The 23,789-nt window shown below is 42.7% G+C and overlaps 1 protein-coding gene across 5 annotated transcripts; it reads right to left on the minus strand.

Annotated features, from left to right (window-relative positions):
• Positions 1-448: 448 nt before the first annotated feature.
• LOC126393200 (myc box-dependent-interacting protein 1) lies at positions 449-22,582 on the minus strand. Of its 5 annotated transcripts, XM_050049156.1 has the most exons (20): positions 22,281-22,582; positions 21,306-21,386; positions 21,009-21,063; positions 20,779-20,873; positions 20,128-20,223; positions 19,908-20,018; positions 19,700-19,792; positions 18,432-18,517; positions 18,178-18,253; positions 17,622-17,677; positions 16,897-16,941; positions 14,588-14,663; positions 14,240-14,362; positions 13,866-13,949; positions 11,169-11,189; positions 7,864-8,253; positions 7,251-7,307; positions 4,517-4,591; positions 4,323-4,424; positions 449-4,223 (listed from the first exon to the last, which is right to left on the minus strand). In XM_050049156.1, exons 1-20 carry the CDS (start codon positions 22,365-22,367, stop codon positions 4,122-4,124), a joined length of 1,911 nt encoding a protein of 636 aa, XP_049905113.1. In that variant the 5' UTR covers positions 22,368-22,582; the 3' UTR covers positions 449-4,121. The 5 variants fall into 5 exon arrangements, with proteins under 5 accessions (XP_049905113.1, XP_049905114.1, XP_049905115.1 ...); XM_050049157.1 differs by lacking the exon at positions 16,897-16,941; XM_050049158.1 differs by lacking the exon at positions 13,866-13,949.
• Between the last annotated feature and the right edge of the window lie 1,207 nt (positions 22,583-23,789).

Raw genomic sequence — 23,789 nt, forward strand, 5'->3', positions numbered from 1 at the left:
AAGGCCCTGCTTCTTATTTTTAAATTCAGAAACACTAATGAGTGCTAGTTGGGTTTTGAACATGTGCTGTTAATCATCTGTTGCATGTTATATACATTTAAAGTCATAAAAAAAACAGTGATCACTGTAACTGGTGATGCATCGCAACAGCTGGAACAATGCAGCATGAATGGTTGTGGTTACAGGGTGGGCTGCTGGTTGGTTTCAGTACCACGGACAGCAGCACACAGCAATGGCTCCTCTTTCCTCCTCACGATGCCTGAATGACTTTTTCTTTTTTCCCAGGATGGAGTTAGTGCTTGAACGCAGCACACCCTGCTGGATGCTTCAGTATTTGCAGAGGAGATGTCAAGAAAGCAAAGTAGAAGCACATAGAAAGGCACTGTTTCAATACTCAAAGCAGACTGTGCACAAAACCGCAAAAGATCACTAAACAAAAGGAGATTCTACGTAATCTTTATTATTATTGGTCAGTTAGGTAGAGGAAAAACCTTTTTGTTGTATCCCATAACGCATCACAGGAGACATCATCATCCATAGACAAATAGAGAACCAGACCCAGGTGAAACACTCAACAAGTTACATATGTTTTAAAAAATAAAAATATGAAAGTGGTTGGTTTACCTAAATGTGCAGGTGATGTTCTCACATGTGAGGCTTTTTTTTTTTTTTTTTTTTTTTAAATACATATGAAAAAAATCATGCACATCTCAAGTGGTTAAAATACTGAAAACCATTACAAAAAATCTGTCCACCTGAGTCTGGTGGTTTTGGAGCTTTTCTCTATGTGTCCTGTCTCCGTGTAATTATGTTTAAGTCTGTTTGGACCACGATCCCCCGGCAACATTTTGAGGCAAGGCTGACGGACAACCGGCAATTATAATCAGGAATGATTTGAGAGGGAATGGTGGAAAAACAAAATATATAACTGCCGACCATCCCCCTTACTAGGATTAACAAAATAAATTATTATACAAAAAATAATAACAAATTGCCGGTTTCAGCTGCCTCAAAAGTCACCAAAGCATCATCGTCATAAATTAAGGGTGTTCACACAACAACACATGGGAAGTCAGCATGCTCACAGTAACTCACATACAGATATGAATGTCTTTATAGAATATGTATCTGTCATCACAGCTTGGCAAAATTACACTTATACACAACAAATGCACAATAACACCTGAAACCATAATACCAGCCAGTGGAAAAAGACCCAAACATGTTTGTCTTTGTCCAGTCGGAAAAAACTTCCTGTAAACGAACGACCTCATCCCCTGGTAGGTGGCGGTGATATCGTCCAATAACAATAGCCTATAGATAAAGAATTTATGTTTCCACACAACCCCGTAAACACACGCACACACATTCACACACAACCGTTTTCACGCACGCTTATTACATGTTAATAACATCATGAGAAATGTGAATCTCTTCTGAGTCAGTGACTGAATGAGAGTGAGATAGTTTGAACTACCTACTGTACAGTAAGCGGCTATGTTGAGAGCAGTAAACCTGACAGAAGTACAAAACACTCCATAACATCCTACAGTAAGTTGGCAATTATGTTGACATAGTTATACATTAGGCTATATGTAATCATTGCTTGGCAGCATACAAAAATAAAAGAAGTTGCTCTGGTGCATATTCTGAATCATCTGCATTGGAGGCAGTCGTCTCTATGCAAACGGAAGGAATTGTGTTCGGCACATTTTTCATAAACGAATGAGGCTGGCTCAGTTATTATATATTTCATTAGCATCTGGATGTAACCGTATCTGCCTAACTATTATACTACCAGTAGCAGCGTCTCATTGTTGTAGTTTGGTGGCTAGCCTTTTTAGCGAGCCAGGCTAATGCATATTTGGAATCCCTTGTGAAACAAACAAACAAAAACAAAATCCTTGAAAAGATTTTTCAACATGCCCACTCCACACAACTTCACACTAATTTCAACGACAAAGAATAAAAAACATGACTGCTGAAGATGAAAACAGTCATGTTTTTCTGCTCTAATGGACTCTGTGATCATATTTCTGTTTGGATTTTTGAAACATTTTCTATTAAATTCCTGCTGTCTTTAACTAGGGTGATGGCCAGCTCAATGCAAATGCATTTGTTTGGATTTTTTTTTAAAAACAAAAGGTTCAAACTACTTAAACCACCATTGGATCTAAGCTAATACAACAACTAGGGGCCCATGTTTCAGTGTGTCACTAGTAGGTATTTAAGGAGGAATAAAAGACAGGCTGAATGTGTCCCACAGGCATTGTGTCAGCAGCAGAACCCCAGGACTGATCAGAGTGATTGTGAATCAGTGAATAGCAAATACTGGCACCGAACTTAAATGCTTAGTCTTTACTGACGCACTCTCTGCTACGCCTCCACTTATATATGGTCAGAATTGCAGCCAGCCACCAAAAATAACCAAATGGGCACAGGTGAGGGAACCTGCATGCCCAAGATGTCCAAGACAAAATATGACACTTGATGGCTACACATGTGGCTAAAACAGACTATTGCCAAAAAACAGAGATTTGTTTCAACAAACCGCTTGAGCATGAGAAGACGTAGACCTGCCTCAGCAACATTAGTAACATTCCAGTTGTGGATGAGATTTCTAATTTTGTTCTATCTCACACAGTCTCAGCCCTGTACTCGACTCTCTGGGTTTCAGTGGCACTGAAATCTGGATGAATGTAGCCGGCCAGTCAGGACATGCCTTCCCGAATAAGTGTGGAGCCCACTGTATATAAGGTGACATAAGATGCTGTCAGCCAAATCTGCACCTGACTCCCCCTCTCGGTATGGTACACCTACATGTTCCAGTGCCATAGCTCCACCTAGTTCAGTTACATAACGCCTGGGGCCTCCTACTTCTCCACTGCGGTGGCCTAAGTTATGAAGAGGTAGGCTGTGGCAAGAAAACTTTAGCCGGTCAAGATCAGTGCGGCTGGGTCGATGCTATGTTGCAACAGGGCGTTCACTCACCAAGCTCCACCCACTTTACTCATAGAGTCCAGCAGAGGCCGAGCCCATGTGAGATAACAAAAAGGTTACTATATTGTAACCCTAGTTCTGTTAGCACAGGTGTAGCTCTCTCCCAGGGGCCCTGTCACTCCTACACCACTCACTGAAGAGGGTGCAGGATGGCTGACAGCATCATATGTCACCTTATATACTATGAGCTCCACATGTTTTTGTGAAGGCACGTCCTGATTGGCTGGTTATGTTTATGCAAATTCTAGTGGGTGAATGCATGCTCCTAATTGGAGGAGAGTATTACCCAAGGAGTCCAGCAGAGGGCTCTGTCTGTGCTAGTAGAACTAGAGTTACAATAGTGTAACCTTTGTTTTGTTTGGCTGGTTAGGTGCTGATTCAAAGGTCTTTTCGCAATTTGACTGGGGTGACATTGTCTGCCAGGAGTTGGTTCTACTTTTTCAGAGTAATTCTGCTGGGTGAATGTTTCTGAACATAATGAGGACCCTACTTGGTTCGTGATGACCTTCCTGTCAGCCTGGCTTTCGTAATTACACCCCATCCTTTATAAAAGAAATTTTAGGGCTCGTATGTGTGGAAGGGATACTCTGCTACACTTGGCATTGTCTTAATTATTGTACACTGTTCTCAATCTCTCAGTATCAAATGAACAAAAGCACATCTCAAAAGACATTTTCTCTCTCATGGTGGTGGAGTATGCCTTGGAGAGTTTGTGATGAGACAAGGCTGAGAATAAAACATTATAATGTGCTGTAGCAGTAGCCATTGCAGAGGCACCCATCCCCGCATCCATCCTGTATGATCAGGACTCTTTAGTCAATTCCTGCAGTATGGAGTAGTAGCAATAGTGCAGCAAGACAGCAAAGAGTGGGACCTGTGAAATGGCTACATCTCTAATTGTAAATATTGGCAGAAATCCACAAAAATGCCAAGATCCACTTTTAGCACAGTGTAGCAGACCTTAGAAATGCATGATTTCAGCCAGGGCTGTGACAGCTCTGCTTCTATGGCCAAAGTCCTAGTAAAGATACAGTATCAGGGCAAGAGAGGGAAGGAAGGATTGAGGCAAGAGGAAGAGAGACATGAAGAAGGAAGCTGGAATGACGCCCTGTCCTCCTCTCTCACAGCCTCTGAGTGAAGTTCTCAGGGAATACTCCTTTAGTGGCATTTTCTTTGTTCTGCTGCCAGTCGTCCTCCTTCATTCCCATCAGCCAGCCATCATCCTAAAAACACAGACATACAAATACGTGTGTATTCACCTCACTGTCACTGTGGCACCACAGTGCATAAATGTGTGTGTTTGTGTGTGTGTGTGTGTGTACCTGTTCGTCAGGGTTGTCAAAGGTGACTACCAGCACCACGTCACCAGCCTTCATCTCCAGTTCGTCTGTGTCGTTGGCAGCATAATCATGCATCACCTGGACCTATATCACACAAAACATGAGTGAGCTCCATGTAAGATATATTTGAGTTAATTAAATGCTCAGCACTATTTTAATCCTGCATCCTGTCTTACCTTGAACAAATAGCCAGGTGGCATGTCTGCAGGCTGTGATGTTACTTCTGTTGATTCTGCCGCTACTTCAGGTGTCTAGAAAAAATAAGAGGTTCCATTTACTGGCACGTAGTACACACTAAAAATGTTTTTTCATCTTTTAAAGAGACATAGTTAAGCCCTGAAAGTCTTATTTTCATTTATTTTTTTTTTTTTAAATGTGCCAACAGAAATTTCTGTAAGTGTCTATAACCTGAAAGTAGACATATTTCTTTACCAAGGAAAAAAGGTAAAGTCCAATTGCAGTGAAAACAGCATAAAATATTTTATATGTTTGCAATAAAATGTAATGTAATGGCACAATCCTATCAGTATGTTAGGATTTTTTTTTATATATATTATAGATAAAGATTATGTGATAAGATGGATTATATTTAGTAAATGAGAAGAGCTATAATGTCATATGTAACCTAAAACAGTGGTTCCCAACTGGTGGGTCTTAGATCCATTCCAAATGGACCGCAAGTGATTTGCGAACGTGCCAAGTTTGTAAAAAAAAACAAAAAACAAAACGTTATTTTGAAGTGCAGTGAATTTCCAGCACAAGCTTCTATTTTGAAATGCCGTTTCATGCTGTAGAGTGAGTGAATAATGGACAGCTGCTTAACAGAGACTGCAAAGTAGTTTGACAGCATGGTCAAATGCAAGTATGGCGCTGAATATCATAAACTTTGTGGACCTTGAACTAGTGACTAATAGTCCAGTCATTCTAACTCAAAAATGGGCCCAACCTAGGAGATACTGCAATAGTAATCTTTCGTGGTTTTGAATGGTCCTAATACCCTTGTGCATCATATATTAAAAGTATACCTTCATGGATTTAGTGGAACATTGTTCTTTTCATGGTCAAGAGCAAATTATGTTAATACTGGAGGGTCTACGTACGGGGTCATCCCTATGTTTCCCGGGTTCTATGTTTCAAGGGTTCTATGTTCCCCACTTACCACCCAAAAAGGTTCTATGTTTCCCAGGTTCTATGTTCCCCGCTCAACCAAAAAGGGTTCTATGTTTCCTGCTTGGTTGAGCGGGGAACATAGAACCTGGGAAACATAGAACCTTTTTTGTGTAAGCGGGGAACATAGAACCTTTTTTGCAGGGTGAAGTGGGGAACATAGAACCCGGGAAACATAGATACGCTCCCCTACGTACACCTATCCAACATATTTGGTGTCTTATCCTAAGTTTTTGGTGTCAATCTTTTCAATAAAACACTTTTTAAGAGACTATTCTGATGTACTGCACCTGTATTTGGGGTACTACTACCCAGTAACCAATTTTTTTTTTGGCCAAATTTTCCACTTACAGTTTGTGCCACACTGCTCTTATGGGTATATCCACATCTAAACTGGGTATAAATTATTCTGTATATACTAAGTATTTCTAGCATTATCATTCAATGTAAGTCTGAGAGTTATGTAGGGGATTGTAGTGCAGGGGAGCTGAAGGGTTGGGTTAACATTGAGATACAGAGTGGGTGTGAGCTGACTGGTTCAATCAGCAACTTTTCTACTCTATTCTATTCTATTCAATTACTCTATTAGCATCTTTTCTTCTTTTTTTAAAGATTTTTTTGGGGGCATTTTTGCCTTTATAGTCAGGACAGTTAAATGTGAAGGGGGGAGAGACAGAGGGGTAATGACATGCAGCGAAGGGCCACAGGCTGGAGTCAAACCCGGGCTGCTGCGGCAACAGCCTTGTACATGCTCCATCTACTAAGCCACCGACGCCCCGAGCATCTTTACTCTTCTTGTCCTCATCTTATTTTTTTTCATTTACTTAAAACAATTAATTTACATTCTAAATAAAGTGCAAAAGCAATATGAAACGCTGTGCCTCGTGATGATGTACTTGAAAAATACAACCTGTACAGCTTAGATGGGATAGGATAGGAAATACACACGGAGCGGAAACTTCTGTTTGTTATGATCGAAAACATTATGGGAAATTCATGTTGTGATCATGTTTTATGGCTCCAGTCCATCGGCCCAGGTCAGAATTTTCACTAATTGGTACTACCCAAGGTGGCAAGTGATATTTCAACATAATAGCTCTTCCCAAGTGGCAGCTTAGTCACAGATATCAACATTCAATGGCACCACAATTAAACCAAAGAGTGAATAAGGCCATTTGGGGGTTAGGGTACCCCCTAATTGCACATATACATTAAGAACAGGTCATATCTGATTATCCGGTTATATGTGAAAGAACATCTTAAAAAACTAATGTTTAGACATAAATTAAAAGAAAATATAATGGTCAGAAGCAGAGACATGCACTTCTTTGAGCCATTAATTTACCTTGATCCACTAAATATACAGTGGTATACTTTTAACATGTTATTTGGGTGTCCCAAGAGATCACATAAAAACCTTGAATGATTACTTTTGCAATTTTCCCTGGGTTAAACCACAGATTGACTGGACTAGAAAGACAAATCTGGACCCCGTGTCTGGACCAGTTGGGAACCACTGACCTAAAACATAATCAGGAAACATTTAGGGGTGTTGTAATCACTTAAAATAACAATGTATAGATGGTAAATGCACTTGCACTTGTATAGCGTCTTTTCCCACCACTCCTGTATTACTGTATTTGTAATATTGTAATATTTCATCATTATATTGATATCTATAATTTTGCAGTTAAAAGCACATTATAAGTTATTGCATGTTATAGTAGTTCCTATTGCACGTACCTCCTCTACTGGCGCTGGCTCCTCTGGTGCTGCAGCAGCAGCTGCTGCAGATTCACCCTGGGAGCAGACAGACACAGAATGATAACAGCGAAAGGTTAGTGAATGAGACAGATGAAAGACCGAATTAAGGAGGGGAAAAGAATGACAGAAAGAAGAACAGACAGACAAAGACAGACACAAAGACAAGCCGCACAGCCTAAACAGGAAAGTTATGGCTAATACAAGCAAGTATGTTGAATAGACAGTTAGCTTGGGTACTAATGCACAGCTGCCATATAGGTTAATCTTTTGCACAGCATACTATGTGCCTGGATTTGTGATTAGCAGTGACTGGTTATGTATTGAGAAGCAGATGTCTACACTCTTCTCTCCCTCAGCAATTAATTCCCAACTTGCCCTCTGTGTCACAGTTGATGCATCCATGCTGCTGGTCCAGATGCATCCTAAATCTTTGCATCTCAAGATTTCTCCATCCTTCCACCTTTTTATTTACAATGTATCTCTCTATCATGTTTCTCTCCAGTACCCCATGCTCAAACCTCCTCCTCAAAAATTGATGCATCCACCATTTTCGTCCAGATGCATCCCTCCATTTTTTTCTCTCCTCGGTTACCTGACCCTCTTCATCATCCAACGTGGTGGCAGCTGGTGTGGCTTCTTCCTCAGCGGCATCAGCTGGAGCCTCAGCTGCAGGTGTTTCATCCTCTGGGACGGGCACCTCTGTGACTGGCTCGCCCCCGTCATCGCCCCAGTCATCCTGGGCTTCAGCCACGGGGTCGTAATGAACCTCCTGGCTCTCATCATCCCCCCCTCCCTTCTGAGTCGGAGCCACAGGGTCATAGCGCACAGGTAGGGTTCCGTCATCCCCCCAGCCCTCTGTGGCAGCTGCTATGGGATCATAGCGGACAGGCTGCGAACCATCATCCCCCCAGGCATCTGCAGCAGCAGCCACAGGGTCATAGTGCTCCTTGGTGTCCTCTTCCTGGGCACCACTGTCCTCATGCTGAGGGGCAAGGGTCAGGTTTCAAGGAGTCAGAGGTCAAAAGAGATATTTTACCGTATGGGTAATAGGGCTTTATAAATCAAATGGTTGAGAAAATTTTAAGGAACAGAAAGGCAAGGCGTAGGGGATATTTAAAGGCAGACTCAAGGGTTCAGCATTTCAACTGGCAAAAGGAAATTAAGTAATTGAAATTAGTACCAGGAGAATAAAGAATTTCTTCAGGCGATTTGGGGGTATGGCCAGACTATGAACAAAGCAATGGGCTGAGGGACAAAGTAAAATATTTTTGATGGACAAGGGATTGGGAAATTGATAGAGATATTAAATGGGTACTAAATGAGGGCACAAGGGTTGTTATCAGACTGGCGGGTAAGGTATCAAAACTGAAGGGAGATCACAATAAAGGACCATACACGTGATTTTGCATGCTTTAGCTCATTAAGAGAATATTGTGTTTCCTATATCCTATGCTAACCATATTCCGTCATACCGAATTTTTTAGCAGGACTTTAGGAATGGCATTGTCGTTCAGCCTGCTACTTTTGTCCATTCTAAAATATCTTGACAATAATTGCATGGATCGCCATGCGATTTGGTAAAGACATTCATTGCTCAAATCCCCTGACTCTTCCTCTAACACTACCAGAAGGTTTGTAGTTTTGCCTCAGAGTGAAATGCAAATGTCTCAACAACTTTAGACTAATAGATCCGGGTCCATGTCATTGGTTCGACATCCCATTAGTCCGACTGTCTGCGGTGCTGAACGGCTCCCGGCGGGCGTATTTCTACCTTGATGGTGCGCCGCGACCGGCTCTGGGTCAGCTGGGAAAGGCTTGAGGCGAAGCAAGCTCACAGCTTATGTGTTTGTCACTTTCTTTTTCATTTTAACCCACACCATGATCTTTTCCTGACCCTAACCAAGTGGTTTTTGTGCCTAAACCTAACCAGACCTTAACCACAGGGCATCGTGATGATTTCAGAACGGACTAAGGAACAATGGGTTTAATATGGTCGGAACAATGGGATGTCGAACCAATGGGCTGTTGGACCAATGGGCAGTTCCCATAGATCCATGCTCATGTCAGTTAGAAACTTTATAACAACAAAGACAGAAAAGTCCATTTGTGGGAACAGATTGGCCAAAGATCGGCCGGACACTGAATGCTGCTGGTGAGCATTGGGCTTTTATCACCGTATACACCATAAGCTTGTTGTTAGCTGTGTAGTCAACCCTCTGTTAACGTAGGATTATGTTAGCTACCTAGCTAATGTTAATTAAAGTTAATGTCAAGATTTTTTTTATTAAAGTTCTAGGATGAAACGCTTCCCAGTACCCTGCCACCGCTGTTTAGTGCTAATTTAGCTAATGTTAGCATAGCATTAGCATTTCACGCAAAGCACCACTATGTCAGCAGCCATTTGAAAATGGTTGGTTGGGAGGTAAAAAGGCTAAAACCTGCCAAACCACAAGAATGGCCTTTTAAGGGAATCATTATTTAGATTAAACTTAAATGTAATACTTAAGGGAAAATGGGATAGTTTGGCAACATATGGGGAGAAACGGGGCCATGAAAAATGCCATGGACATCAATGGGAGAAGTTCAGCAGCAAGTCATCATCATCACCATCATCATCATCATCACCCAAGAAGATTGATGCAGAGGGATAAACCTTTACAGAGGAGGTTCAGATAAAATCAAAAGACAGATGAAGATAAGGAAAGGTGGCAGCAGAAGGCAGAAACGCAAAAACTGTCAGCCTTTTCCCATCGGAAAATAGATGTCGGATCTTCTGCGTGTAGCTTGCAAGCATGGTTTATTTTCCCACGGCTATGTTCAGATGGAGAAAGAGGAAGGAAGCTTTGTAAGAGCAGAAGTGTCGTTCCTTTCTGAGCTATCACTGCTTTGCCTCAAGCTCAAATACAGCAGAGCCGTATGATCGTTGAGACACGTCTCTCTTACAGTGATAGGGATGAACATAAAAGTTAGTTGATGGTCGGAATGCCAAGTTGCAAGCAAGGCTTTGTGAAGTTGCCCACTGGCTCTCATTAGTTTACCAGTCTCATTTCCATGAAACAATCCACTGAAAACATGAGCAACTTCACTCGACTTTCAGGAACAAAACTGTTCCCTGTGTGTCACATGGGGCATGTAGATAACATGTAAAGGCTACATGGTCAATCAGTGCAACATGTGAACATACAGGGATACGAGGGGAAACGGAAAGAAAGGAGGCTGATTCAGTTACAAATTGTTTCACAACGATGGGGTTTTTAATTTACAATTAAATTCATGTTCAAAGAGCATGTGAGCTTGTTATCTTTCATGGATGTGGTGTCTGTATCAATCCTTCACAGGTTTTAGATCCACAGTATGCTGTATATCATCAATATACTGTGCATCCTGCATCTATATTGTAGAACAGAGAGAGACGGCTCTTAAGAGAGGATTGCACATTAGACACCATTTATATTGAGTCAATATATAACATTGTAAAATGTCAATTTGAAACTGAATTGACCCACGCTCGTTCCCAAGCTCTATTTGTGCTGTACAACAATCTCTTCAGTGTTTAGTGTTATCACATCAAGCACTGCAGACACAAAGATGACGCACAAACAGATTTGGGACAGACAAATGAAAGAGATCCATTAATGGAAAAAGCTTGTTTACATACAGTAATGACCATTATAGAAGTCCATACCCAGCATGTCCTGCATGTGTCGTGTAGCAGCAAGCATAATGAGAGTGGGGCTTGTATAATGGCTACGTAAGTAGTAAATGTAAGCGACAACATATGAACTGATAGTTACTATGAACATAAATAAGAATATGCAGATGGGGATGATGATCATAATGATACGTTTTTAGTTTTGCACATTAAAAAATGTATGAAGAAGAGGATGATATGCTCACCCATGAGTCCCAGTTTGCAGGCTGTGGAAAACAGAGGAAGCAACAGAATAAGAGGAGAGAACTAAACTCTTCAAAAAGCTCTTGCTTTTGCCCATTGCATTCAATAAAACATTTCCAGTGCAGATTCCATGCGCAAAACCTACAAGCCCATAGCAGAAGATCTCCAGCAGAACAAGAGTACAGGCAGGTAAAGTCTGCTAAATGTAAAACTGAAGAGGTGGCTGCTGTCATATGTTTACTGCACAGGTCACCAACAGGGTGAGCAGGATGTAGCAGAAAAGTGCACTGCAAAACAAGGTCGAGTTTAATCTTGCAATCAGTCTCAGATCATTTCATTCCCCCTAACAATGTAACATATCGCTTGCATCAGAGTATCTTGACACAAATGATGTTGTGAAAAGATTTACCTTTACAGTAGGTTCATATATCCTGCAATGAGGCGAGTGATAACTGTTGGCAGATATATCAAAACTAAGAAAAAAGAATTTGAAATCTCAAAAGGTTTTCTATCCACTTTTACTAAAGAAGTCATCCCACATCTCCAGGTAGCATAAGATAGAATATCTAACATGACTGCAATAAAGTATCAACATTTTACTTAGTGGTATTCAGTCCTAACTGAACTATATGTAGTATGCAATCACACACTGAAAGATGTTATACAGTAGACGACACTGAGAGCACCTAGGGGAACATTCTGAGTTTATGGGTACATTTTCTATTTCACTCTAAAATACTGCAATAGGATAAAGCTCATCTGGATATAAAAAAAAACATTCTGTTGCTCCATCAGAATCTCCTATTAATTGTCTATGGAGCAGCTCCAGACTTTATACCCTAAAGCCTAGTTCACATTACATGATTTTCACCGCGATTTTGAAGTCGCAGAGGATCTTGAGAGCCACCTTGGGTCGGAGGTGAGTTGGTAGATAGTCTGCCACGATGAGTCCTCATGTGTGAACAAGCCTATGAGCAAGTCACCCCCTCGTCTGTGACTGGGACTGGATATCTGGCATGCAAGAAAACTGGAGAAGTCTGACACGACTGACAAAGAGCATCAGCCAATGAGAGGCGGGATACGTCCCAAGTCAGCACACAGGAGGACAGAAGAAATGTGAGGAGGACAAACCGCAGGGTTGCCAGGTCTGTTTATTTACCGCAACTTTGGGCTTGTTTTTTTGTTAAGTCACTGACAAATATTGGTAGTCGGGTTGCGTTTTTTTGGCCTTGTTTCTAAAGTGGAGTTGCTTATTTGGGCTTGCTCTCTAAATGTCGCCTTTCTCTCTATATATCCGTTGTTTCTTTTGGGCTTGTTTCCATAGCCCTGGTTGCTTGTTTCTCTCCCAAGATCTGGCAACGCTGACAAGCCGGCAAGCAACAACAACAATGGCGGCGTCCACAGGACCATGGGGTGCGCGTAGTGTTTGGACCCAGGCCCTGGCGGCAGATCTGATTCAACACTGAGAAGAATATCCATGCCTTTATGATGTGTCGTCTCCAAGTTTGGTGACGTCACCGCATTATCTGGGGCTGTCGGCGAGGGCTCAGTGGCGAGACTCCCGATGACAGAAACACACGTCGGCAGGTATGAACACTCAAAAGATTACGATAGTCTCCTCGATGCAAAATAGGGGTGAAAATCGTGTAATGTGAACTAGGCTTAAGACGTCACATTTTGAGACTTCCTTTTCTTGTTTCTGGCTTTGAGAGAGCCAAACTCATTAACAAATACTGTTTGAACCTCAATGACCATAGAAATAACACAATGCAATGCTTAATGTAGGTGGAGTCCGCTTTAAGAAAACTTGAAGCATGACAGCTATGTTCTGAATGGTAAAACTGTGTGTGTTTATTTAGTGTTGTAATGCTGTAGATTTTTAGGGAAAGCCAATGATTCACTTCATCGCAGACTGAAAAATCTCAACGACAACAGATGTAAACCATGCCATCTCTTCCCTGCATTTTTTGTCATGACGGGGCCGGTTCGTCTGGCTCTAACTAGGTGAAGATATACAACAGGCTACATGCCATTAATCTGTCAGGTATAAGAATGTTGTACTGAGGTTGAGTAGCAGACATGGGTCCAACAACAGCTGAATATATTTTAATGAGTGAACTAACATGAGATGTACTAATTTTATCTCACCTTCCAATTAATGTGAGCAACTATAGATAAATTAAGTACAACTCATGTCATTCCAGTATCTAAAACTACACCACTTCCCGCTGTACAGTTCTGAAGAGAAAGAAGTAAGAGCAGAGCAGGGCTTTAGTCTTCATGCCATGAGTGATCTGTGGATAAGTGCTGAAGCAGGAAGAAGTGGACACTAAAAGCAGGTTTCTACAGATCATCATGCCATCATCCACCTCTTGTTTGATAGATTGGAAAGAAGCAGAGCAGCTAACACCTCAAACTATGCCAGGCTTGCCAAGTGATTTCATTTTGTATCCAGACTTATCGAGCTTGTGTCGATGTATTTAAAGTCACTCAACTGCACTGGCAACAGTAAAGTTGTCGGCTAAAACTGGCTTTAACTACAACATATTGGAAGATTCACAGGAATCTATTTAAATATATAAATATCATGAAATGAATGAAAACCTTTCTGAAAAAAAGATAAAATCTCTTGTGAAGCTTGGCATTTCTTGCAGTGGAGTGGCTCTAGGATCTATATGTTCATGCTGTGAATCATCCACCTGTGTGACCGTGGAGGCTTTGGTTGCTGCACTGAAAGAGTCCAGGTCCATGTCCAACAGGCTGCTCACTGCAGGACTGTCAAACTGATAACAACAGGAATACGAGGGCTCATTGGCTCACTGGGCACAACAGAGGGTCAAGAGAGAGGACAGAGGAGACCGCAAAGCAGGACAGAAGAGAAGAGGAGAGGAGAGGAGAGGAGAGAAGAGAAGAGAAGAGAAGAGAAGAGAAGAGAAGAGAAGAGAAGAGAAGAGAAGAGAAGAGAAGAGAGGAGAAGAGAAGAAGTAGCAGGAGGGGCAGGCCAGGCTCTGACCTGCACAGTAGAGAGGAAAGTTAAAAGGCTATGGCTGACTGACAGCAGCCGCTCACTCACCTCTGTAGGGGAGGTGACGCTGATATCAGGAGTAGCTGCAGCATCAAACAGGCCAATGATGTTCTCTGTTTTCAACTCCCGAGATGGGGTCACCTTGGGTGGAGGAGGCACTGCAGGCCTTAGCTAGAACAGAGAGAGAATCATTGTGATAAAGTTGTGCTACAGTCCCGTTGAATATAGATTCTAGGCTTTCTAGCAGAGTTTTAACTGAGCACAGGTGCAACTGTTGACAAGAACAATAGCTCCAACATGGATTAAAAGCCAGCATTGTTGTCTTTAGTCACACTTGTTTGAAGACATAATTGGGACACAACTCCAAACAAAGAGACAGCCTCAGTGTGTGCTTACCTTGGATGGAGATTTGGGGATTGGCGGTGGTCCTCCTGGCCTGAGAGTGTGGTTAGATGCTTCTTTCGCACCCACACTGAGTGAATGAGAGAGGGAGAGATGGAGGACAAAATAGAGAGTATAGACAGATTACAGAGAACGCAACAAGGACGGCAAACAATGTGAGTGAGGGGTCAAGCAAAGGTTAAAAAGTGCACAGCTTTAAAGGTTACAAGGCATGCTCTACAAGAGTCCAAGCGGAAGTTGTTGGAGTTGTTGCAAGAGCTGTCATGCAAGTGAGTCTGTCTTCACTCCATTCCTCTCCTTTTCCTCCCGCCATCCCATGCAAGCAGGCTTTGTGTGGGCCTCCAGTTAATCCTCACAAGCGAGCAGTGATAGAGGTGTTCGCTGTCATAGAGGAGATATTCTAAAGCTGACAAAGCAGCACCAGATCTGTGGATATTTTAAGGGTTGGAAAACCTGCAATTTATTGCTGGACCAGGCAACTTTGTACATAGGTGGCTTCAAATAGCAGCAAGAGGTAAAAACACTACAGTATGAAAGCTGACATTGGACAAGTGGGGCCCCAAAAGCTGCGGGTTTAGAGCGCGGTCACACATGAGCGAAATTAGCATTGCCGAACATTTGCCTCCTGTTCACTTTCATTCAGTGTGAGCTAAGTGGCCAATAAAACATTTGCTTCTGGTGGCAAAGCACCTTCACAAATTTGCATCTTCACATCACATTGAGTTCAACTTTGGTGAATTCTGACCGCCAAAGTTGTAGCTTCAACCACTAGCAAAGTAGTAGGCTAATGTGTGGAGGAGACATTGATTGTTGCTGTGTTTACCCAGCTGATATTGCATGATATTGACCATGAAAATACAAACTGCCCCACACCAGAGATGCTGTCTGGCTGGCAGTGAGCTGGGAGACAGGTATGCAACATAAAAAATGGAAAAGGTACCAATAATGTCATATTTCACGGTATTTATTAGCAAGCTAGCTTTCTGTGTAGGTCCAATAAATTCTCACTTCAACCTCGTCACATATCGACGTTTGGTCATGGACTTCCCACACCTAGATATGACGTGAAAGGTACCCTGGGTGCATTGGTTGTTGATGCTCTGGGACGCCGTGTCAAGTTCTGTCTGTTACATGCATTGTGTTCTTTCAAAATACACTTCCGTTCTCACAGGAAATTTAGCATTTGCATACTGTCTCTTTCAAAATAAACACACTACGTCAGAACGAAAATTGACATTTTTTTCCCTTTGACAACAAACATGGTTGGGTTTAGGAAAAAAAACAAACAGGGTTTGGCTTTATAATCTTACAGGACACGAACACCAGTCTCCAGGGGAACGTCAGTGTTTGTTGGACCCATACATCATCCCTCCCCCCCGCCCTACTCAGACTTTCACCGCCTTAACTTTCATTCTTGTCCCACCGTGTGTGTCCGAAGCTGCCGAGTGCTGTTTAACTATAACGGCGACGGGCCATGTATCATACTGACGTTAAAGGACAGTTTTTTTTCGTCAGTGTCTGATGTTGCAATTCACTGCCCAAGTGCCGGATTATGACGACTTCGGAGTGAGACCAGGCTCGTAGGCCACATCGAGCACTGCCCACATTCAGTGCAAATCCCACCTTGGCAGGTGATAGTCACTCACCTGCATCCGCTCATATGTGACAGTACCCTTATTTAGAGTTTGCAGGGTTTTGTTAATATACTGTTTTTACAACTTTGTTTGGGAATATGCAGCACTTGAACAATCAGCTGACATGATAAAGGTCTTAAAGTTGGTCATGCTTAGCTGATCCTGAGGCCTTGGCTTGATCTAGTTTAAAGACCTTTATCATATCAGTTTTGTGCCTCTATGTTGCAAATCTTAATGTTTTAGTGCAATTAGCAAACAGCAACTGAGCAGCAACTTCAGAAAATCATGTACAGAGTACACAGAGAAGGGGTTAAACAGGGGGTTCATAGAGGCCCAGCAACTCATTTATGTCCTGTGGCCCCCTAGTGGATTCATCCGGCCATGTACCTGACCCTACTGCATACCTTGTGGTTTGGGTTGTATTGTTACGTAACAGTCTTGCCTGGTGCAGCTTTAGCCATGCAGGTTTGCTCAGCTCTTACATATCTGCAGCTCTGGGTGCACAGCTCTCTAATCAGTGAGTCTGTGAGTTCACTTGCACAACCAAGCTCTCCTTTAAATCTCCCAAGCCTGCAGACTGACTGACAGACAGACAGCTGGACAGACAGGTCAGTTGGACAGACAGACAAGAGTTGTGTCACCATGGTTACCACAGTTGCTGCCGGTTACCTCCTATTTGTTCCTGACGATGAGGCGCCTCTTGCACCTGTCTTTCTGAAAGGGGGGGTTCAGGGGTGGCTCCAGGTTAATACATGCCAGGTTGCTTGTCTGTTCCTGTAGCTTCAAGTATTTTTGATAAGTACTGTTTGCTTTCTTGGCACACACTGAACTCATAGGGAAAATAAATGAGTTTGTTGAAAATTACCTCACTATTTAATTTACTGCTAGTTTAACTTGTGATGCAGTACACCTCATCCATCCATCAGGATGAATTATGTGCTCTCAAGAGGCTCAAATATTTGGAAACATTTCTGAAGTGATTTATTTTTGCACAAGTCTCGAAGGTGCCATAGGTACACTACACAGCAAGTGTTTTCTCTGCTGGTTAGGATGACCAACCACAGTGATTAATTGATGAGGCTCAGCGCTCTAAGCGATTCCCAGGATTGCCAACAAACAGCTGTTTCCAGGTAGACTAGAGGTTTTTCTTAGAATCGCAAAAACCTGAGGTTACTGGGTTTTCCCTGCATCACTGTGCTCATATAAATAGATTTCAACACATGCCAACATGCTAAAATATTATCTTGGCACTTAATTCTGTGAATCTCTTCAGAATCAAAATCTCTGAGATTAAAAGAAGACACAATAGAAAACCTTTTTTGTCACAAGATTAATAATCACAAGCTATAATAAGCCTTGCTGTGACAGAGTTTACTTGATCATTGCTCACTTACCTGCTTGTGTCTGTTTTCTCAAGTTTCACCAAGATGTCGTACAAATCCTGATCCAACTGCAGAGGGGGGAAAGGCGGGGTGTTAGATATCACACCAACAGCATTACATCATCATCATCATCCTACACTGCTCTGGCACTGTCGATGCCCGTTCTATGATAAAAATCATTACACTGTGTTTTGTGCTCCTCCCTCCTGTAATATCATCTAAGTGCTGCAGAGTGTGTCTGTCTGCTACGGCTTGTTTGCATCATCATGTCCAAATTCAGAGCTAAGGCGGGGGATAATCTCTCTGCAGTCAGTTAAAACCCCATCTCCTACTGTTGTTTTACAGGGGAAAAATAAACAAATAAATCAACTATGACAGACTTTGCGTTACGTTTAAAAAACAGTGCTGAACAGCAGGAAGACTTTTTTTTAGATTAGATTGCTGATGGAGTTAAAACTGGCACTGTCACACATTTTTTATTGACTGCTATCTGATACACCATGTCGATTAGGTTCGTCTTATCCTCATCTAAATTCAGCATTAATGGAGGTCTATAAATGAAACTCACCCGGCTGATTTCCTTGTGAAACTTCTCCTCAAACCCAGCCAAACTCTGGAAGGTGCTGACATAAAACCCAACACGACTACAAAGGGCAGAGAAGAAAGAGAGACAGAGAGACAGTATTGACTGCATTGCTGGCTTGACTTAATTTAACATCCTGTACGGGTAAATGTAGCACAGATGTAAGTGAAACCTAATTACAGCACCCATCCGTCAACAGGAAAATCAGTTTCCGCAGACACCGACACACACATACACACCTGTTCCAGAGTGAAGGCAATTCCTCTTGCAAGTCAATATTAATCTCCTCAAACACCTTCTGGGCTCTCTCCAACTCTTCCTCAGCCTGAAATCACATACATGCACAGAAACACACACACATTGCATTGGCACAGTGCTTTTGCAGCATGTTGTCAGTTTGGAGTCCTGTTGATAAATTACCTGCTGTTTACATGTGTAATATCACCTGACACTTATGATTAAGCTTCAGCGTGGTTTGTCTACAGTTGTTGTCATTTTCATTTTGCTTTTGTTAGATATTCGTAGCAAGTGTCAGAGAACATGTGCGGAAAAAGCACCAGATTGTAATGTTTTCAGTCCATTAAATGGTTACCTGTGGTTATAAGCCTCATAGATATGGGTCAGTGTGGGGCCTGCCACACCTGCTGGTAATGTCTGTTACCAATTCTTTAGGTTTAACTTTAACTTTCCTTGGGATTCGTTGCCAAACCTAGGTGGTTAGGTTTAGAAAAAAGATTAGGGTTTGGCATTAATATTGCTTTCACATGGGACTTGTATCATGGTCTCCTGGGTGAAAGCTCTGTTTCACCCATCCATCCATCCATCCATCCATCCATCCATCCATCCATCCATCCATCCATCCATTTTAGTCCGCTTATCCGGGGCTGGAAAAGGGCGCAGCAGGCCAAGCAAAGCACCCCAGACGTCCCTCTCCCCAGCAACACTTTCCAGCTCCTCCTGGGGGACCCCAAGGCGTTCCCAGGCCAGATGACATATGTAGTCCCTCCAGCGTGTTCTGGTTCTACCCCGGGGCCTCCTACCAGTGGGACATGCCCGGAGCACCTCTAGCTGGAGGCGCCCAGGAGGCATCCTAATCAGATGCCCGAGCCACCTCTACTGACCCCTTTCGGTGCAAAGGAGCAGCAGCTGTACTCCGATCTCCCTCCTGATGTCTGAGCTCCCATCACTCCTTGCCACCCTATATGCAGAGTTTCTTGCACATTGGAGAAAGTCCCATGAAAGCCCTTTCTCGTGGAAATTCTCATTTCATGGTCTGATAATGGCCTTCTCAGCTTCAAAATAGGTGTGTCAGGCTCCTACCAACCCATATCTATGACGCTTATCACCCCTGATAACGGCCATTCAATGTCCCGCTAACAGCCCAATCGACAGGATAAAGAGAGCGATGAAAGGCAACAAGTTCAAACTGAGGACCTCCATGTGTCTTCGACAGCTGTGTTTGACAGTCAACAGTTTATGTAGGAGGTGCAGTAAGATTATTGTGTACCTGGCTCCTGGACAGACTGCTCTGGGCAACATTGTGTGCAGACAAGATACCCTGAGCCCAGCCTGGAGTGGCTCTCTCCAACAAAGAGGAGGGCTGGAGGAGAGAGTGAGAAACATAAAATTTAAAACATAATATTTATTTCCATGTACATGTCATCATTATCAGTGTGCCACTGCTTTCTGTATCAGTATATTTGGAATCAGTTTACCTTGGTGATTTTAATACCCCCGTCCTTTTTCTTGGTCTTGTGCGTGGTGGCATAGTTGTGCCTGGCACTGTCGTAATCCACCAGCTTCCTGTCCCTCTTAGCTATACGTGCCTGAAACGAAAAACAGAGAATGAGTACTTGTGTCATTCAGTGTCTTAACACTAGATGCTAATAAATACTGGTCATGGTTGCTCCGTGTCCCTCTGACCACACAGCTTACCTTGATGTCTGGGAACTGGCCCAGGTAAGTATCCATGGAAATGAGAGCATGATCGACCAGTTTTTGGTGGTAGTCAGTCCACAGCACATCACAGTCCTGCAGCATGAATGAACATAACAGTACACAATCAGAGATAAATAAGACAAATTGCTTGCAGCACTTGTTTTGTTACAATACTATGCATCCTGATTGTATGTCTCCACCACTTTAAAGTTAATTCCAGTAGCTCTTTTGCTCCGTCTTGGCTCGTGATCTTGAATTTAGATGAAGAATAAAGTGAAACCCTTTTAACTGATTGCGGTATTTTCTCGCAGCTAGCTTCAAGTTGTTTTGTCACATTAATCCAAAAGTAATTTCAAGAGTAATGCACCTAATGAAGTCGGAGGAAAAGCTAAAGAGCTACTCAACATCTCTCACAAGAGACATTAATGTAGAATTTTGCCAATTCTGCCAAGAGGATACTCTCACACACAGCTGTGCAAACTATAGGAATAATAGCTACTGCGAATCGGGAGCCAAACACACACACACGCACACACACTTAATCAGCTAATACACTATATAGTGGTTCTGACCTCTATATAGAAACCAGCTTGTCCCTACACTCTCACACATGCAGGCAATCTAACATTGATGAAAAGTGTCTCTGACCTCCACGATGGAATCCACTTCGTTCTTGCCGTACCAGTCCGGCTCATACATGTCATTCAAACATGCCTGCACGTTCTTGGAGGACTCGTGCATGGCTGAGGACAAACACACATATTCTATGTTAGTGGAAAACAGCACATTATGGTGTGTATCTGTACATCCACCACTGTGTGTCTACATGTACAGCTTGCTACAAGTGTGATTTTGATGCAGCGCTGTGTGTGGTTTACCTTTCACTGCCTCCAGGTATGCCCTAAGGTCCCTTTGCAGTTTGCTGCCTTCAGCCTGGGGGTGAAACACAAAAACATGGGGCTTAGAAGTTAGAACACAAAACAAACCCAGCACGCTCACAGCCTGTGGACCCAGTACATGTTTCAGTCTCAAATGCAAACCTGTTAGAGTTAAAGCAAAGTTCAGTTCCTATATGCGGGAGGCAGATGTGACTAAAAAGTAAATTAGGGCAAATGGGCAAATTAGAAATATGATTGTGCCATACGACATAGTGTCTCTCACTGGACTGTACTCACATATTGTTTGTTGAAGTTGATCACTCCCTCCTCAAACGCAACATCTTTGGTCTCGTCGGCTTTGCCAAGCTTCTGAAGAACCTGTCAGTCGAACACGTTAAAACATTAGTAGCCATACCAAAGGTGAAATTCGCAATTGATTCAGTAGGCTACAGTCACAAGACAGATGGAGGGAGACGTTTCCTAAAGACACAGCACGTGAGAACATCCACCTGTTTTCTTGTCTTGATCGCTCACTTTATCCAAGATGAATTATGATTTCTTTGCATTAAACACATCAAACACTGTTTAATTTAATAAATGACACGGATAAGTCACATCATACATGAATAAATGCATGCATTATACACATTATTTCCATATAAACTCAAATACATGTTGGCAATACAGTGACATTCACACATAATGCACACCAGCTTTACAGGGGCAACAATATCAGTTTCCTCTCCGCCTGTCTCCCTCTTTAACCCCACAGCTCATGATGCATTATGATAGTCAAATAGCGCCCCCTGCCATTTATTCAGAGCACAACGCGCAGGTGCATGAACGCATAGACTAGGCCTCATATCTACCACCTATACACTTATTGCAGAATGGGTAATAATTATCATCATAGTGCTATCAGGATGTAAGAGGGTGTTTCTGCTGTCACTATTTGTGTGACACACACTCACTGACACACACAGATAGTGATTTAAAATGCCAGGAGCACATCAGTCAGGGGCCAAATTATGAGTTGGCGTACAGTATATGTCACTGCAATACGCACGTGCCCGCTGCGTGACATTGACTACATGAACGATGTGTTTAAAGTGGACATCCCCATCCCCAAATTCAGCATCCCTGCCCGTATTATTATGATGTCGTGATGCGACACTGCGCCTTGGTGGAGGATGCGGCACTGCTGCCTCGCGGCTTTGCAGGCCCGCATAATAATTCCCACCACACATTAATGCGATAGTGAGCACCTCTTACCTTTTCTTGGGCTCTCGTGAGCTTCTTCTGAACGTTGCTGGCCACTTTCCCTGCGGTCAGCCCCTTCCCCAAATTCAACTCAGCCATCTTGTAGCGTAGATCAGTCTCTGGATGCGGGGAGGAAGGAAACAAGAGCAATAACGATCGGATGGACCGCTACGGCGACCGTTGAGGCAAATGCATCAATGTCCACTGGAGAAATAATGGCGATAAATGTAATAATGTGATGTAAGGATGTATCTTTAGGAGGATGTGTGTGTGTGTGCAGAAGGCTAAGCTGTATTCTCAAATGTTGAGCTGCTGTGTGCGCGTCCGTGACAGAGGAGGATGCTGTCAGAGATGCTCTTAAAGGCACAGATGCTGCTGCGCGTCCACACGGGGGTCTGTAATAGGAGACTATAAATCAACTGGTAAAGCTGCATTATTTATGAACATAATGTGCTGCTTTTGAATAAAATTCTGTTCTTTGAAATCTATATTTTCACCTTAAATGTCCCTCAGACCCCATGATCATGTGGTCAAGCCTTAAAACCATCTATGTCTCATACCCACGGTTAATAAATATCCAAGAGAACATTCACAATTCACAATCAGATAATGGCAAGAAACAGCCAGGCCTGCTTCCAAGCATGCATGCTGTAAATCTTCAAAGACACATCAGTCTCAATCTGGTTTTATATGGTTACATAACACATTAAGTGACATGAACCATACATGCAAGAGCAGCCAATCAGTGAAGAGCAGCTCAGCAGTGACTCCAGGAATAAACGCTTTCTAGACACTAATAAAGACCCTTCTGTTTCAGGTTTTAAACGTGGAATGCACTTGTATACAGTGTACCTTGATTTGGAAATATAACACCAAAATATCCCAAATCAAAACAACATTAAAAATGAGGCATTGTTTGGAAAATGTGTGTATGATGGCGAGGCCCTGATAATGTGTCTCTTCCGGGATGCTCAGCAGCTCTCAAGATAATATTCACCACTACACTACAACAGGTTTTATCTGGTTCCAAATATGTTTCGCTATAATAATGTCTCCAGCAGATGGCGCCATTGGCTCATATCATAATCACACATGAACAGCATGTACAGAGCTGTGAATAAGTTTTTTCACTTCAAAAAAAAAAATTGGCTGTTTTTGTGAACGTCTGAGGAGGGACTGATGCTCTGCAGACATATAGAGGGGGAGGCTGCCAGCATCTCAGATCAGCCTGTTCTGAGTGATGCTACTAGTGAATTCACAGTGAGCTGGTTAACTAGTTGGCTATACTCGTTAATTTTTCTGCTCCTGGTGCATAACAACACATGCATTATTCCTCAAATAAATGCGATAATTGGTGATGGTAATGAACAACAGCTCTTTATTGACACAGGTGGCTGGTGCAGGCTGGGAGCTCTCCAGGGTCCTGAACTAACACTGTGCTGGTGCTGAGGGAAGTCACAGGCTACAGAACAAGAAAAGAAAAGCCCTCTAATGACCAAGGCTGGTGCTTATGCCTTTTCC

This window comes from Epinephelus moara, chromosome 7 (genome assembly GCF_006386435.1).
Source record: "Epinephelus moara isolate mb chromosome 7, YSFRI_EMoa_1.0, whole genome shotgun sequence".
NCBI classification, from domain to species: domain Eukaryota; kingdom Metazoa; phylum Chordata; class Actinopteri; order Perciformes; family Serranidae; genus Epinephelus; species Epinephelus moara.